This window comes from Amblyraja radiata, chromosome 8, assembly GCF_010909765.2.
Source record: "Amblyraja radiata isolate CabotCenter1 chromosome 8, sAmbRad1.1.pri, whole genome shotgun sequence".
Classification (NCBI taxonomy): Eukaryota; Metazoa; Chordata; class Chondrichthyes; order Rajiformes; family Rajidae; genus Amblyraja; species Amblyraja radiata.
The window spans coordinates 68,450,540-68,469,538 of NC_045963.1; the positions used below are offsets into that span (position 1 = coordinate 68,450,540).

The window sequence follows — 18,999 nt, forward strand, 5'->3', positions numbered from 1 at the left end:
CATTTAACTTGTCAATTTAATTTGCCAGACGCAGAGTTTTTATCTTGGGACCATCGCACCATGCACCTCTATCTCGCTGTGCTCTATCCACTGCAGATATTTATAGAACGCCTTTGTACGATCTACGCATCGATCAAAAGAGTAAGTGTTAATCTTTGGCCCTTCATCCTTATTGCAAAGCTTGGCTCTTCATTCTTATTGCAAAGCAATATATGTGGCGCCATTAACTGTGTGTGAAGCAATAGATGCCAGGATTACCTGATGCCCTTATCGTGATTTATACGAGGGCAAGTAGTAGATATAACGGATGACAAAATGCAGTGACTAGTAAATATGGAGTTTGAAAAGTTTACCATAAATTCCCTGAAATGCACAAAGCTAGGTGTAGTGATTTGAAGCTACAAGCTTACGAGATGGGATAGGCAAAATGCAATGTATTTATATTGAAGAGAGAAGAGTCGTTTTATTCAATAGATCTGTGGTGGCATTTCTGCTTCTTCCTACTACTTCATTTAACCGTAGCATGAATTTTTATTTTGTTCCCTCTTTGCATGTTTATTTAGTTCCTCCTTTTGTGTTGCTTATCTGAACTTCTCTCTGTGGTAAGATCCTCATTCTGAAGAAGTTCCCTGCATGATTTATTACTATGTAGTAATATGTAGCGGTGGAGTTGCTGCCTTACAGCAAAATGCAGCGCCAGAGACCCGGGTTTGATCCCGACTACAGGTGCTGTCTGTATGGAGTTTGTACGTTCTCCCCGTGATCTGCGTGGGTTTTCCCCGAGATCTTCGGTTTACTCCCACACTCCAAAGACGTACAGGTTTGTAGGTTAATTGGCCTGATAAAAATGTAAAATTGTCCAAGTTGGCGATATGCAGAGTACTGCCCTGCCGACTACAAAATTCAGAAGGTCCTTTTCACAATGGCAGGCAGTGACTAGTGGGGTACCGCAAGGCTCAGTGCTGGGACCCCAGCTATTTACAATATATATTAATGATCTGGATGAGGGAATTGAAGGCAATATCTCCAAGTTTGCGGATGACACTAAGCTGGGGGGCAGTGTTAGCTGTGAGGAGGATGCTAGGAGACTGCAAGGTGACTTGGATAGGCTGGGTGAGTGGGCAAATGTTTGGCAGATGCAGTATAATGTGGATAAATGTGAGGTTATCCATTTTGGTGGCAAAAACAGGAAAGCAGACTATTATCTAAATGGTGGCCGACTAGGAAAAGGGGAGATGCAACGAGACCTGGGTGTCATGGTACACCAGTCATTGAAAGTAGGCATGCAGGTGCAGCAGGCAGTGAAGAAAGCGAATGGTACGTTAGCTTTCATAGCAAAAGGATTTGAGTAGGAGCAGGGAGGTTCTACTGCAGTTGTACAGGGTCTTGGTGAGACCACACCTGGAGTATTGCGGACAGTTTTGGTCTCCAAATCTGAGGAAGGACATTATTGCCCTAGAGGGAGTGCAGAGAAGGTTCACCAGACTGATTCCTGGGATGTCAGGACTGTCTTATGAAGAAAGACTGGATAGACTTGGTTTATACTCTCTAGACTTTAGGAGATTGAGAGGGGATCTTATAGAAACTTATAAAATTCTTAAGAGGTTGGACAGGCTAGATGCAGGAAGATTGCTCCCGATGTTGGGGAAGTCCAGGACAAGGGGTCACAGCTTAAGGATAAGGGGGAAATCCTTTAAAACCGAGATGAGAAGAACTTTTTCACACAGAGAGTGGTGAATTTCTGGAACTCTCTGCCACAGAGGGTAGTCGAGGCCAGTTCATTGGCTGTATTTAAGAGGGAGTTAGATGTGGCCCTTGTGGCTAAGGGGATCAGAGGGTATGGAGAGAAGGCAGGTACGGCATACTGAGTTGGATGATCAGCCATGATCATATTGAATGGCGGTGCAGGCTCGAAGGGCCGAATGGCCTACTCCTGCACCTAATTTCTATGTTTCTATGTTCAGATCTGGCTTCTATTCTCTGTTCAAGGAGAAATATCTTCCCTTTCTCCCCACCTTTCATCATTTTCAACACTGCCTGTCACATCAATTAATTTTAGTCTGAAGTGGAAGGGAATAATTGTATATGACATAAAAATACCCAAAGGTTACATCAAGTAATCAGGCTGATTGGCCTATGTGGTCTATGTTGTGTGATAAGCTGTTTACGAGTGTAATGAATTATAAATTTCATTATGAGGAAGGGAAATAAAAACCAAGAGATAATAATGAATCATGTTACATTTTGGTTATGTAAAGCCTCACACACACACACACACACACTGCCACCTAGCTTTGTATCATCAGCAAACTTGGACATACTACAGATGATCTAAATTATTAATATAGATAGTGAGCGGCCAGGGCCCCAGCATTGATCCCCACAGTATTCCATCCTGAAAATGACCCCTTGTCACCTTCCCCACAGCTAAAAATGAACCAATCTACATTTCCTTGAACATCGTCTGCGTTGATCTGTCTTTTTCACACTTTACCCCTCTATGCGGTCACGGTGGCGCAGCGGTAGAGTTGCTGCCTTACAGCGAATGCAGCGCCGGACACCGGGTTCGATCCCGACTATGGGTGCTGTCTGTGTGGAGTTTGTACCTTCCCCCCGTGACCTGCATGAGTTTTCTCTGAGATCTTCGCTTTACTCCCACTCTCCAAGGACGTAGGTTTGTAGGTTAATTGGCTTGGTAAATGTAAAAAATGTCCCTGTGGGTGTAGGATAGTGTTAATGTGTGGGAATCGCTGGTCGACGCGGACCCATTGGGCCGAAGGGCCTGTTTCAGAGCTGTATCTCTATCACTAGACTTCCTCTTCCCTGACCCTCAGTCTGAGGAAGGGTCTCGACCCGAAACGTCACCCATTCCCTCTCTCCAGAGATGCTACCTGTCCTGATGTTACTCCAGCATTTTGTGTCTATCATTTTTTCCTGCTGCCTGTTCTCCAAGGATCGATCAATTCTCCATGCATACAAAGATATTAACTCTAATTTGGGTTCATGGTCTATAGTGTGGCACCTTACCAAAGGCTTTCTGAAAGTCAAAATACACCAGGTTTAACTGTATACCCCTGAATATTCTAGAGTTGCAACCTCAGAGTTGCATCAGAATTGTCAAACATGACTTCATATAAATCCATATTGATTTTGCCCAAAGGTAGACACAAAGAGCTGGAGTAACTCAGCAGGTCAGGCTGCATTTCTGGAGAAAAAGGATGGGTGACATTTCGAGTCAGGACCCTTCTTCAAACTGGGGGAGCCTTCGACTTCTTTGTTTCTGCTTCTTGATTTTGCCCAAATCTATTAATATTTTCCAAATGGCCTGTTGCCATTTCGTTAATAATAGAATCCAGCATTTTCCAGACTATTCAAGTCAATCTAACTGGTTTGTAGTTTCATGGTTCCTTTCTCCTTCCTTTCTTAAATAGTGTGATTACACTTGCTGCTTTCAAATGTGTGGAGACTGTTCAAAGATCATTGGAATTTCAGAAGATAACAACCAATACTTTCCCAATCTCCAAAACAACCACCTTCATTCCTCCAGGATGCACATCATCCTTCCCTGGTGACTTGTTAGCATTCTGTACCATTTTATCTCTTCAATACGAGTTCTTTACTTCTGCTCATTTCTTTGCACTCCTTATTTACTCTGGATCTTTTCCCCTCCACTATTTCTGAGATCTTCTGTGTCTTCCATAAAGAATGCCACAAAATATTTATTTCAAGATGAAAGACAGCAATTCCAAATCCCATTATATGCTAAATATGATTTGAATGTATAGATGGTGAAAATGGCAAATGTTTGGATTATTCATTTACATTGCCATGTGTCTGTAAACATTCAGTATTTGTAAATAAATCTCAAGTAACTCAGCTGTATTTGTTCCTGTGCCTTTAGCTTGTTGATCTTTACTGGGTGAATCAATAGAACATATTCCAGTATGGTGTAGGAAAGAACTGCAGATGCTGGTTTAAATCGAAGATAAACACAAAATGCTGGAGTAACTCAGCGGGTCAGGCAGTATCTCTGGAGAGAAGGAATGGGCGACGTTTCAGGTCGGGACCCTTCTTCAGACTGGTGTCAGGGGAGGGGGCGGGACAAAGATAGAATGTAGTCGGAGACAGTACGACTAGTGGGAGAACTGGGGAGGGGATGGATAGAGAAAGCAAGGGCTATCTGAAGTTAGAGAAGTCAATGTTCATACCGCTGGGGTGAAATATGAGGCGCAAATTGGAGGAACAGCACCTCCTATTTTGCTTGGGCAGCTTACACCCCAGCGGTATAAACATTCACCTCTAACTTCATATAGCCTTTGCGTTCCCTCTCTCCATCCACTTCCCCTTCCCAGTTCTCCCACTAGTCTTACTGTCTCTGACTACATTCTATCTTTGTCCTCAACCCCCAACCCCCCCTGACATCGGTCTGAAGAAGGGTCTCAACCAGAAACGTCACCCATTCCTGCTCTTCAGAGATGTTGCCTGACCTGCTGAGTTACTCCAGCATTTTGTGTATATACCACCATAGCACAGGAATAGAACCCTTTGGCCCACAGTCTGTGCTAATGTGCCACCATGATGCTAACATGAACCAATCAAAATTTGGTTTCAAAAAAGGGACCTTTTCTGAGTGTGACCTCATGGTACATAAATAATAGAAACATAGAAAATAGGTGCAGGAATAGGCCATTCGGCCCTTCAAGCCAGACATTCAATAAGATCATGGTTGATCATCCAAAATCAGCACCCCGCGCCTGCTTTCTCCCTATATCCCTTGATTGTTAACCCCAAGAGCTATATCTAATCCTCCCTTGAAAACATCCAGTGAATTGGCCTCCACTGCCTTCTGTGGCAGAGAATACCACGTATTCACAACTCTCTAGGTGAAAATGTTTTTCCTCATCTCAGTAATAAATGGCCTACCCCTTATTCTTAAACTGTGACTCCTGGTTCTGGACTCCCCCAACATCGGGAACATTTTTCCTGCATCTAGCCTGTCCAATCCCTAAAGAATTTTTAATGTTCCTATAAGATGCCCTCTCATCCTTTTAAATTCCAGTGAATACAAGCCCAGTCAACCCATTCTTTCATCATATGTCATCCTGCATCCCTGGAATTAACCTGGTGAACCTACGCTGCACTCCCTCAATAGCAATAATGTCCTTCCTCAAATTCAGAGACCAAAACTGCACACAATACTTCAGGTGTGGTCTCGCCAGGGCCCTGTACAATTGCAGTAGGACCTCCTTGCTCCAATACTCAAATCCTCTCACTGTGAAGGCCAACATGCCATTTGCGTTCTTCACTGCCTGCTGTGCCTGCATGCTTACTTTCAGTGACTGATGTACAAGGACACCCAGGTCTCATTGCACCTCCCCTTTTCCTAATCTGACACCATTCAGATAATAATCTGCCTTCTTGTTCTTGCCACCAAAGTGGATAACCTCACATTTACCGACATTATACTGCATCTGCCATGCATCTGCCCTCTCACCCAACCTATCCAAGTCACCTTGCAGCCTCACGCTGCCATCCAGCGTTGTGTCATGTGCAAACTTGGAGATGTTACATTTAATTCCTTTGTCTAAATCGTTAATATATTATAAACAACTGGGGTCCCGGCACCCAACTAGTGATTGCCTGCCATTCTGAAAAGGACCCATTAATTCCGACTCTTTGCTTCCTGTCTGCCAACCAGTTCTTTGTCCATGTCAATACCCCACCCCCAATACCATGTGCTCTAATTTTGCACACTAATGTCTTGTGTGGGACCTTGTTCCTGAATCTTAGCAGCACTAATTCCTGTATCTTAACAGCAGTAATTGCAAACTATGATTTATGAATGTGATTTTGTTTTAAACAACTGGAGTTTAATTACTATTCATGGTCTTGGACAATTTTATAAATGCCCTCTGAAAATGGACATATCCAACCTAAAGTACTGAATTTTCAGTATCTCACAATATTTGTTTTGGATTGTTATCAAACAATTCACTGTTGGGTTGTCTGCAAACCATTACAAAATAAACCACAAGGCTTTAATAATGAAAATGTTTGGGAACAAATTGGTGGGAATACTGTCTGTCATTGCAAAAAAAAACACCCTTTCCTCTCTCGTTCTTCTGCACAGCCCAGGTATCAGTGTCTTATGTACAGCTGCATTGTCACACTGTGTTAACACATCACCAAGTATGGGGGACATGATCATCTTTGCATGATAAAACCCTGCAGATGGCTTGCATGTCTTCATCATTCTAAAAATCATGCTAAAAGTCTTCAGCAGGTGAAGGTTAATTTCAGTCCATGTGCGGTATGGTTAGTGTTAGGCTGTGATCATATAGCTTTTATTTTAAAGCCCCTTGTCTGATCGTGTGAAAGAGAGTGCGATATGGAGATAATTCACTTGGTTCCTCAAAGCCATAAATAGACAATAGGTGCAGGTGTAGGCCATTTGGCCATTCGAGCCAGCACCGCCATTCAATGTGATCATGGCTGATCATCCACAATCATGAATGCTCTGGAGAGCTGGTAAAGAAAATTGGGTGATACTTGGGGTTCAGATCATCTCAAAGGAGTGGAAAAGTCTTGCATCAATGAAAATTGAGTTGAGGCTGTTGGTAGTGGTGATCTTGACATGTTTTTTTTTTTTTTCAACGATCAGTTTACGGAGAGCTGTGGAAGACGGGAATGTTTGAGCGAATGACAATTCAGATAGACGAAGACGAACACAGTATTGAAATGCATTTGCCTTACACAGCTAAAACCATGGAAAGGTAAGACTGCCAACTGCTGAACATCATAATTGTGTGTGCATTTATTATATATATTAGGCTGGCTTAGGCTTCAGTGTATTATATCAAGGGGCGGTCTATCTAGCTGGTTCAAGTAGCTAATGGAGTCATAAAGCTGTACAACATGGAAACATGACTTCGGCTCGCCTTGTCCTTGTGATCCTTGTCCTGGACCACCCATATTGAACCAACGACCAAGAAAACACCAACGCTTCTACTTCCTTAGAAGGTTTAGGATGTTTGGCATGTCCCCTACAACTCTTACCAACTACAGATGCACCATAGAAAGCAGTCTACCAGGATCCATCCAAGACCGCAAGAAATTGCAGCGAATTGTGGACGCAGCCCAGACCATCACACAAACCGACCTCTCTTCTATTGACTCCATTTATACCTCGTGCTGCATAGGCAAGGCCAGTAGCCTAATCAAGGAAGAGTCGCACCCTGGCCACTCCCTCTTCACCCCTCCCCCATCAGGCAAAAGGTATAGAAGTGTGAAAACGCATACCACCAGATTCAGGGACAGTTTCTTCCCAGCTATTATCAGGTAACTGAATCATCCTACCACAACCAGAGAGCAGTGCTGAACTACGATCTACCTCTTTGGTGACCCTCGGACTATCCTTGATCAGACTTTGCTGGCTTTACCTTGCACTAAACGTTATTCCCTTATCATGTATCTATATACTGTAAATGGATTGATTGTAATCATGTGTTGTCTTTCTGCTGACTGGTTAGCACGCAACAAAAGCTTTTCACTGTACCTCGGCACTTATGGCAATAAAATGAACTGAAGTTGGCATATATGGAAGATATGCATTCCCCTGGCAGCATGTTTCAGGCTCTCACCACCAAAACTTGCCCTGCACATCATCTTTAAACTTTATCCCTTTCACTTTAAATGTCATGGCCTCTGGCATTTGATATTTACATCCAGGGAAATAGGTTCTGTCTGACTGTCCTATAAACACAAATTGTTGTTAATGGAAAATCTCATCATTGCTACAGCATTGGCTGCGAGTGTTATGCATGTTAGTGGCAACATTTTGTGCAAAGTGACTTTTGAGAGGATGACTAACATGCAAAGTACATTTGTGTTAATTGTCTGCTTTTGCTCATTCACCCAGTCATTTCTCAAACACTTTACTCTTGAGCATGAATAGAAAGACATCATTTGAGCAAGGTTTATAATTTTAGAATTGATTACTCGCCTTACCCTTTCGAGTACACTGATGAATAACGCCACGTGTTAAACAACTTCTAAAATCTTGACATATCAATTTATTAAAGATCTTGCAGGTGCATAACAGAAGCACATTTGCACAAAATTTGAAACACGGTACTGAGATCTGTAAGTGAATGTCTGGTCAAAAAGGTGGGTTTTAAAGAGGGAGAAGCAGAGCCGCTTAGTGAATGAATTTGAAAGCTAAGTGTTTGAGGAGCTGAAGGCATTGGCGGAGCACTAAATGCCAAGGATGAGTAGGAAGCCGGAGATGGAAGAGTATTCCATGACAAGGCCAGAGGAGTTTACATAAAGAGTCCACTGAGAGCTTTGAACACCAGGAAGTGAATGTTAAAAATGGGGTCTTGTTTGGAGTAGGCCAATAAATGCAGATGCCATACATTGCATTGTTCAATTGCTGCAGGGTATTTGGCCTCGTTCAAATAATGAACTGAAAATTGAAGCAGCAAGAGTAATAAACTAGAAGTTACTGTTTTTCTGGGGAGTATGGATTGACTCCCAGCTCATTGCAAATGATGTTCAAGTCTAGTTAAAATAAGATCTTGTGTTTCCAAGCAGGCCGATGTTTTATACTTGCTGAATGTAAACAAATTAGGGTTGGTAACACTCGTGATAAAGCATGGCCTATGCTGAAACAGCAGGGTGATGAGGCAGGGTCATGCAATAGCCCCTAGTTGTGAAGTTTGGGATAATGGCTTCTTTAAGGTTAGGATATCAGCATTTTGCGTTCATTTGACCATGAAACACACAGCAATAGTGCAAAGGTGCCTGATGTTTATTTTATAGCTGGTTATTTTAATATTTAACATATATAACAGATATTATACCATTACTCTCAGATCAGGCAAGACCTCCACTGAATTATTTGCATTTAGTGGATCTGCACTTTTAAAAATTCATAAATTGATTTGGAGGAAGTATTTTAGTGCTAAAGTGTTCCAATGCTCAGCCAATGCTAGTGTTGGAAATTGGAATTGTGGCTCCATGTATCAACCAACTTGATGATCAGGACATGGACAAAGAGATGATCAATGACTACAAAAGAAGTGGCTGACGAGGGAAGTCAAGGATAATGTTAAAGCCAAGGAAGAGGCATATAAATTGGCCAGAAGAAGCGGCAAACCAGAGGACTGGGAGAAATTTAGAACTCAACAGAGGAGGACAAGGGGGTTAATTAAGAGGGGGGAAAAAAGAGTTTGAAAGAAAACTTGTGGGAAATATAAAAACTGACTGTAAAAGTTTCTATGGGTATGTAAAAGGGAAAAGATTAGTGAAGATGAATGTAGGTCCCTTACAGTTAGAGACAGATGAATTTATGATTGGAAACAAGGAAATGGCAGAACAGTTAAACAAATACTTTGGTTTGGTCTTTGCTAAGGAAGACACAAACAATCTCCCGGAAATACTCGGAGAACGAGGATCTAATGGGAGGGAAGAAATGAAGGGAATCCGCATTAGTCAGAAAATGGTGTTAGGTAAACTGTTTGGACAGAAGGCAGATAAATCCCCAGGGCCAGATGGTCTCCAAACTGGAGTACTCAAGGAGGTGGTCCTAGAAATCGTGGATGCATTGTGATAATTTTCCAATGTTCTCTCAACTCTGGGTCAGTTCCTGAGGACTGGAGAGTATCCAATATAACTCCACCTTTTAAGAAAGGAGGGAGAGAGAAAATGGAATTATAGACCAGTTAGCCTTACATCGGTAGTGGGGAAGCTGCTGGAGTCGATTATTAAAGATGTAATAGCATCACATTTGGAAAGCAGTGAAGAATTGGTCAAAGTCAGCATGGATTTATGAAGGGGATTAGTCATGCTTGACTAATCTTTTGGAATTATTTGAGGCTGTAACAAGTAGAATGGATAAGGGAGAGCCAGTGGATGCGGTGTATCTGGACATTCAAAAAGCATTTGACAAGATCCCACACAAGAGATTAGTGTGCAAAATTAGTAAATGGTATTGGGGATAGGTAATTGACATGGATAGAGAACTGGTTGGCAGACAGGAAGCAAAGAGTAGGAATTCACAGGTCATTTTCAGAATGGCAGGCAGTGACTAGTGGGGTGCCACAAGACTTGGTGCTGGGACCCCAGTTGTTTACAATATGTATTAACGATTTAGACGAGGGAATTAAAGTTACATCTCTAAGTTTGTGGATGACACAAAGCTGGGTGGCAGTGTGAGCTGCGAGGAGGATGCTATGAGGCAGAACAGGAAGGCAGATTATTATCTGAATGGTATCAGATTAGGAGAAGGGGAGGTGCAACGAGACCTGGGTGTGCTGTACATCAGTCACTGAAAGTAAGCATGCAGGTACAGCAGGCAGTGACAAATGCCTTCATTGCAAGAGGATTTGTGTTCAGGAGCAAGGAGGTCCTGCTGCAATTGTACAGGGTCCTGGTGAGACCGCACTTGGAGTATTGTGTGCAATTTTGGTCCTAATTTGAGGAAGGACCATTATTGCTATTGAGGGAGTGCAGCGTAGGTTCACCAGGTTAATTCACTGACCTGATGAAAGAATGGGTCGACTCGGATTGTATTAGCTGGAATTTAGAAGGATGAGAGGGTATCTTGTAGAAACATATAAAATTCTTAGCGTATTGGACAGGGTAGATACAGGAAAAATGTTCCCGATGTTGGGTGTGTCCAGAACCAGGGGACACAGTTTAAGAATAAGGGGTGGGCCATTTAGGACTGAGATGAGGAAAAACTTTTTCACTCAGTTGTAAATCTGTCTAATTCTCTGCCACAGAAGGCAGTGGAGGTCAATTCACTGGATGTTTTCAAGAGAGAGTTCGAGGCTAAGGGAGTCAAGGGATATGGGGAAAAAGCCAGAACGGGGTACTGATTTTGGATGATCAGCTATGATCATATTAAATGGTGGCGCTGGCTCGAAGGGCCAAGTGGCCTACAACTCCTGCACCTATTTCCTATATTTCTATGTTAAGAATAAAGATACAGTGCAGTGTGACAAAAGGATCCTTTGTCCTTCCAAGCTGATTCCCTTTAGAAGACATAATCTGTCATGCAAGGTTGTATTAAATGTCTGTAGCTGCTCGAAGACCCTTTTTCAGTTCAAGTCTGCAGGGTTTTGGTCGGTGACAGCCCCTTTATCAATAGCATTTTCCACAGAGCATTGGTCACCTGTGAGATAACATTATAGCAAGTTAATAGAATAGGGGGCAGCATGGTGACGCAGTGGTAGAGTTACTGACTTACAGCTCCAGATACATGGGTTTGATCCTGGCGATGGGTGCTGTCTGTACGGAGCTTGTACATTCTCCCCGGGACCGCATGGATTTTCCACGGGTGCTCCGGATTCCTCCAACACTCCAAAGACATACAATTTTGTGGGTTAATTGTCCCTAGTGTGTAGGATAGTGCCAGTGTCCGGGGTGATCGTTGGTCGGCGCGGACTCGGTGGGCTGAAGAGCCTGTTTCCACGCTGTATCTCTAAAACTAAACTTGGGTAACAATGTGTAACGTGAAACTGTCTCTTAATTGCTGTGTGACTCACTTTTTTTTTTTAAATCACCATTTTTTTTTCTGTGTTCTCAACCAGCCAAAAAGATGAGTTAACCATTGTTCCTGTTTTGGTTGGAGCATTGAGTGATTCCAAAGAACAGATGTACGGGGAGCTCTTTAGTAAATACCTTGCAGATCCTCTAAATCTCTTTGTGATTTCATCAGATTTCTGTCACTGGGGTATGTACCTGTTTCAATCTCATTGTGACTCTGCTGTTAAAAACATTCTGGGAGCAGAACAACTTGAATGTTTTATTTGATCATTAATATAAACAGCCCTCTCTCCATGAACATCATCGGCTCCGACTCAATCTTTCTTATTTTTAATAGACTGGCATGCATCTTACCATCGCATATACTGGTGCATAAGTACAGTTGTACATCTCTCGCTCTCTCTCCCACTCCCACTCCCTCTCTCCCACTCCCCCTCCCCCACTCCCCCTCCCCCTCCCCCCCCCCTCCCCCCCCCCCCTCCCCCTCCTCCTCGCCCATTTTGAAATACCAGTACAATGCCCATACACAGGAGTACACCACACATCTGTATACATGAGTCCATGTACGCACCTAATATACACCCACACATCCTAGCACAACCATGAAGGCACACTGACACTTACAGATTTGGCATTCATACTGGACCAGGCACCAACATTAGCATGTCTGTCCAGATATTGCATACATGTGCATGCCAACACACCTGCGAGTAATTTCCTTGTGAAAACATGACATACTTTTTACCTACACTTATATTCTGCTCCTATTTCAAAGGACAGTGACCTGATCTATTAAAAGGCAAATGCACTAAAGGCACTGTTTTGAACAAAATCTCGCCACACAATGAGATTGACTGAGTGAGCTGGGACTCAATTTTGATGTCCCACAGTTAACGTCTGTAATCTGTTTCCCTCAAATGGTCATTGCAGTCCGCTTAAAAAATATGAAGAATATATTTTTAAGTGTCTTTTGCATTTGGCTGGTCATTTTTTTAAATGTTCCGAGCATTTTAATGACTTTGTATCATTTGCTTCAGATATCATAAGGAATGTTTGTCATCTGAATTGTTTTAAAAGCGAGTATGAACTCTCCATTCAAAGAAAATACACTTGTCAAAGTTTATGTGTGTCCCCTGCCCATTTCTTCTGCTTGTTCACCAGGCTGCTGTTGTTTAGCGTGAGGGTAGCATTTCCTTTCACCTGCTGACCAGCTTCAGAAGTATTTTATCATACCAGTGTCAGAGATAGAATACAGAACAGCTACCTAGAGATAGAAATTTGGGAGATAAAAAGAGTTGAGTGGTAGAATGTGTTGGCTTTTTAAGCTTTGGGATTTGGGTTGAAACATGCACTCTGAAATGAGTTGTCTGATTTTAGCTGAGTTCCTTGTGGCCAGAAATCTAAATGCAACACTGTTCCGACTTACTGCCTATTATGCCTCCTGGCATGTAGAGCAGCAACAAAGGTCCTCCACTCCTGTCTGTTCTGGGCTAGCTTCTGGACACTACCCCAGGGCAGGTCCATTGGTTTCATTTCCTCCTCTATAGTTCGTCGCCAGGTGTTTTTGGGTCTCCCTCTTTTCCTTTTCCCTTTTCCCAAGTGCGGGGCTATACTTGGGATGCTGTCTGGTTCTCTGCACCATTGACATTCATCCTAGCATCTGTCGATAGCCCTGGAAGTCCATCACAAATCTCCCGCTGGCACAGCTCTAGGGATCACTGAGACACACAAGCTCCCCGACCACGACAAGGTTGCAACCCAACGGGGAGATGCTGTTCCGAGTCCAATACTAATTGACATTCTCATTCAGATCAAGGATGGCTTTTGGGTAAATAGTGCTAAACGTTTTGCAATAAGGGGACACTATCTTCAGGTTTGGGTTAGAACACAAGGTGCTGTACACAAAATCAGCTGGAGCTTCAAGCCATGCAAGTTAAAAGGACAAAAGTAACAGCTGGGCAGGCAACATCTGCCTATCAAAACCCCCCTCGCCTGTGGCATTTTGTCTTGCCTCCCCTCTCTTCCAGCCCCCCCCCCCCCCCACAATGAGTCTGAAGAAGGGTCCCGACCCAAACCACCACCTGTCCATATTCTCCAGAGATGCTGCATGACCTGCTAAGTTACTCCAGCACTTTGAGTCCTTTAGTGTAAGCCAGCATCTGCAATTCCTTGTTTCCACTCAGAACTGCAAGTACAAATGAATGCAAATTCCTGAAAGATGGCATATTAGCCATCTAATATCACAAGGTCCATGTCGTAATACATGGAGCTCTGGACAATTTACAGCATGCCAGGAGACCATTCGGATTAGCATGTCACAGGGGCAGAGACAGCTAGGATGAAGCATGCCTCGCCACCTCTGCATTTGATTTCTGACCTCTGTTATTTTTCAGGGCAACGTTTTCGATTCACACATTACGACGAGAGTCAAGGAGAGATCTACAGGTCAATTCAGCACTTGGATAAAATGGTATGGGAAATGATGGGTTGCTTTTAAAAAGTAGACCCATTTCGGAGGTAGTTGAGGCAGGGGCTATCCCAACGTTTAAGTAACAGTCAGACAGGTACATGGATAGGACAGGTTTAGAGGGGTATGGGCCAAATACAGCAGGTGGGACCAGTGTAGATGGGGCGTGTTGGCCGGTGTGGGCAAGTTGGCAAATGGGCCTGTTTCCACGCTGTATGACTATGACTCTTTGGATATTTATTTGAGCTTTGAGTTAATGGAAGCATGAATCTATTACTAATGAGCTTTTTTGCATGTTTATAAATCGGTTGGAGCAATGATTGTCAGCTGGAAATGAGAAATATGTGTGGTTTGTGTTATTGTGGGCCTGCATGGAGAGAACAAAAATTCTTAGCCACCACCCACAATGTGAAAGAGAATGGGATAGAATGTGTGGAGAGATTGGTTTAACAGAACTGACTGAGAGAAGGGCGTTTGGTTAATTTCAAAGGCAATGGAAGGAAATATGGTATTCTACCCAGGTACTTTGACGAATAATTATGGAAAGAATTGAAACAATTATTTAACTAAAAAGTTTATTAGAACTTTGTTCTTTTCTCAAGTCTTGATGGCTTGAAACAATTGTATCTAGTTAGTTTAGAGATACAACATGGAAACAGGCCCTTCGGCCCACCGAGTCTGTGCCGACATATGATCACCTGTATACTAGTTATATCTTACACTCTAGGGATAACCTGCACGTCTTTGGAATGTGGGAGGCAACTGGAGCACCCAGAGAAAACCCACATGGTCACAGGGAGAACATGCAAATTTTGTACAGAGAGTACCCATAGTTAGGATTGAACTCGGGTCTCTGGCACTGAAAGGCAGCAACTATACCCTTGCACCAATGTGCCGGCTATGTCGCCTGAGCTATATATTTCTTAATCATGCAAGTCCAGCAGTCCCTTATTTATCACAGGGGCTACATTAAAATGTTATTAATACTACTGGTGATGATATCAGTCTACATTATATTGAGCAACAGGAATGTGTTTTATTGGGAGTTAAGTCACTCCTTGATTGACTGGAGACTGATGACCAGAAGATGAAATGAAAAGTATTCTGGCTCATTTCCTGGTGGCACTGTAGAGTTGTGGCAGGTTATACATCAAGCACAGTTTACAGTTTTGTCTTCCCTGCCTGTAGTGATTCGTTGAAGAGTTTTGGTCTGGATGAAAAGTTCAGCTACTTACAATCAACAATGTAAACTGCTGTATAAAAACAATTTCCCCCCCAAAAAAATTGCACTCTTCACAAATAACAGAATTAGTTGCCTTTCAGGTTTTGAGTATATTTTTGCTTTTAAAAAATGGTCTGTATTTGGATAGAAATCTGATAAAATAAAATCAGAATGTAACGAGCAGGAATGGGTTAAGATTCGTCCATCTCCGATTGCCGCTGATCCATGCATTTCCAGGTTTTGACAGATTTCATGGTTTTTATACCTAGATAGATCTTGTCTGTTCCCCTTTTCATCGTGAGCCATTGTACTTTGAACAGGAGCTGTCTTTCAAACACAGGAATGGATTCCAAAGGCAGCAAGATTTGGCAGAGTACCTGTAACATGGACAATTTTTGAAGTGAAACATAAAATGGAGTGCTTTTCAGTAAAACACTGTCACTTAATCTGTTTTATTTCAGGGTATGGATATTATAGAGCAACTAGATGCTGTATCGTTTAACAACTATTTGAAGAAATACCACAACACTATCTGTGGTCGTCATCCCATTGGGGTTCTGCTCAATGTAAGTTAAAAGTATTCAAGCCTGTTGTTTCCCCCCCTTTCATACTATTGCTATGCAGGCTCCTTTTTTTTTCTGTGGATCAGGGCTATCTAATCTAAAGTAGCAAGTGTCTACCACTCTCCAGTAACATGCGCTGGAGAAAGGAGATGTATTCAGATTCGATTGTTTAGGGCAAGGGAGAATCCTGAATAAAATAAGTCAAATACTTTCTTTACTAATGGTTCAATGGTGCTTTATTTGTCACATTAGGTGTCCTTGAGACTCTTGAAAGGCGCCCATAAATAAAATTTATTATTATTATTATTATTATTATATGCAACTGCAGAGTGAAATTCTTGTTGAATATGTTACACATGCAGGTGCCATAAGAAACTGCAGATACTGGTTTACAGAGAAAGGCACAAAGTAACTCAGCAGATCAAGCAGCATCTCAAGAAAGCATGGATAGGTTTCTTCAGGGTCCCGACCTGAAAGGTAACCTATCCATGTTCTCCAAAGATGTTGTCGGACCTGCTGAGTCACTTCAGCACTTTGTGACATTCTTTCCTACTTTTTACTCAGAATATCATTCAAAATCATTGCGATATTTGATTCTTTTAGCCATACGCTGTTTAGAGTATCCCATTATGGTTCAACAAATGCACTTCCTCGTACAAGAGACAAACCAGAGATTCCAGTGTCTCGGAGGCTCGAAGGGCTGAATGGCCTACTCGCGCACCTATTTTCTATGTTTTTATGTCTCAAAAGCAAACTCCTGAAAAATTATTTGCTAGATACATGAGAATCATTCCTCATACTATCTTGTTCCCCTATATCCAGCGAAGATGTTCCCTAATTTGTGCTGGAATAACTTAGTGGTTCAGGCAGTTTCTCTGAAGAACGTGGATAGGTGACGTATCCAGTCCCAAACCAAAACGTCACCTATCTATGTTCTCCAGAGATGTTGCCAGACCCGCTGAAGCACTTGGAGTTCTTTTGTGTAAACCAACATCTGCAGTTTCTTGTTTCTACATTTTCTAATTTGCCGGGTGTTCAGCCTGATGGCCGATCATTGTCGAGATTTTCAAGATTTGTACGCAAACAGCCAGATACCTGAAATATAAACTCCTTTCCGCCCCCTCCCCAAAAAACAAAAACCTGCTCTGACCTTAAGGGCTGTTCCAATTTCTTCTTTAGGCAGTGACAGAATTGAGGAAGAGTGGGATGAACATGGCTTTCTCGTTCCTGAACTACTCTCAATCAAGTCAATGCAAAAACTGGGACGATAGTTCCGTTAGCTATGCTGCGGGTACTCTGATGGTTCACTGAATCACTGCTGCTTAGGAAAGCCACTGCATTCTCCGTCTCCTGATCCCAGCCTTCCTCCATCGGATGTTGAACATTTGAACTCTTTCTTCCCTGAGGTGTAGTCCCTCATAGTTTTGATTGACATGTGCTTTATGTTTTTTTTTCCTTTTTAGACTGGTGAGGTACAGGATGACGTAAACTAGCAATTAAATTGGCCAAAGCTGGCAGTATAAAACAATAGATGTGTACTTGCTTACAGATAGTTCGGCAGGATGTCAGTGAGAGTGTACCATTTATATCCAAGTCAGTTGCATTTATAATCTCACACCATAGTTACTCAATATAAGCTGCAGTGCAAACAGCTGCTGCCAACATTGTATAAGGTTATTTTTTTGTTTAGTTGCTAATAAAGGGCTACACACACCAAAATGGTCTTATGATTTAGATTTCCTGCAATCTGATGTGTAATCTGAATTGTCACTAACTGTAGTGTTTTTTATTACCTATTTCGAAAAACAATTAAAGTTTTATTCTTGATTATTTTCCTTACTTTTGACACATACTTTTAACAGTTTCAGATTTTGCCTGAATATTTCTCCAAGCAGGAAGGCCCCAATGAATCCCTCCTAGTCTGTCTCACCATTTTCTTTTCTGCAGGGTTAGCTCAGCAAACAAAACTGTTATTGTTCAGTGCAAAGCAATGGGAGCTGGGCAGGAAACAAAACATCCCGTGAAACAAAGCTAACATCAAACTGTCATTGCAACCCATTCTCCCCCCCTCCTTAAGTTTTGTCAGGTCTCAACTTTCATTCAAATCATCTGTGAGCCCTTGATTCCTCTTCTCATTGTCAAACCCCAAGGTACCAACACCATCCTCCTACCTTGGATAGCAATCCTGGACCTAACCCCCAATACCTTCTGTTTTGTTTGTTTGCACCCTCTAGTCCCAGCCCATCTGACACCACATCTTAGCTGCCATCGTCATTGTCAAAGTGGAGTAGTAATTGCCTGATTTGAGTATTGCCTTATCTCTTGGTGGGAGATGTTCCAAAGGCAGGGCAGCCCAAGGGATGAGGCAAAGAAAATAAATAAACCTTGAGATAAAGAGTGCGAGAATGATGTTTGAAGACACGAACACATAGAAAATAAGTGCAAAAATGAAAAGGTAAAGGAGAAGTTACAAGGACAAAGGACATTTATTGTTGCATACACCAATTGGTGCAGTGTAATTTGAGTTACCATGCAGCACACAAATAAGATAAACACAACACTATAGAATTTAACATAAACATCCCCCACAGCAGAATCAACGTTTCCCACTGAGGGAAGGCAATAAAAGTTCAGTCCTCTTCCCCTCGTTCACCCGTGGTCGGGGCCTATTAAGGCCTCCGCAGTCGCCGCTAAGGACGACCCGATGTTTCAGGCCCTCTCGCCGGATGATGGAGCTCCGGCGTTGGAAGAACACTCTCAGCGGCTTGGAGTTTCCGAATCGGCCGCTTCCTACCGGAGACTGCGGATCCCGAAGTCCACAGACCGAGCTGGGTGGAGCTCCAACACTGGCGACCTCGGCGAAAGATCCCAGGCCTCCGCGATGTTAAAGTCAGCGCCGCCTGCGGCTGGAAGCTCCACAGCTCCACGATGTTAAAGTCGGCAGTCCCAGCACTCTGGAGCTTCTAACACAGCGACCCTAGTAAGGCATCGGCTGCTTCGCGATGGTACTTCAGTGCTGCGCCGCCGCTGAAGCTCTGGCCGGTCTCCGGCAGGAAAGGCCGCGCCAATCCAGATGGTAGGCCGTGAGGAGGGGGCGAAGATGCGGCTCGGAGGAAAGACGCATCCTCAACCCATGTAGCGACTGCGAAAAAGTCCCCCCACACACATAAAAAGACTAAAAGACCTCCAAAACAAAA

The 18,999-nt window shown here is 42.9% G+C and overlaps 1 protein-coding gene across 1 annotated transcript in view; it reads left to right on the forward strand.

Annotated features, from left to right (window-relative positions):
- The window catches only part of memo1 (mediator of cell motility 1), a 42,764-nt gene extending 25,130 nt beyond the window's left edge, over positions 1–17,634 (forward strand). Inside the window, exons 4-9 of the mRNA XM_033026174.1 lie at positions 29–141; positions 6,662–6,773; positions 11,595–11,737; positions 13,944–14,020; positions 15,701–15,805; positions 16,982–17,634. Coding sequence (XP_032882065.1) covers positions 29–141; positions 6,662–6,773; positions 11,595–11,737; positions 13,944–14,020; positions 15,701–15,805; positions 16,982–17,113 — 682 coding nt within the window. The 3' untranslated portion in view covers positions 17,114–17,634. The remainder of the gene's footprint in view (positions 1–28; positions 142–6,661; positions 6,774–11,594; positions 11,738–13,943; positions 14,021–15,700; positions 15,806–16,981) is intronic.
- Positions 17,635–18,999: the final 1,365 nt, after the last annotated feature.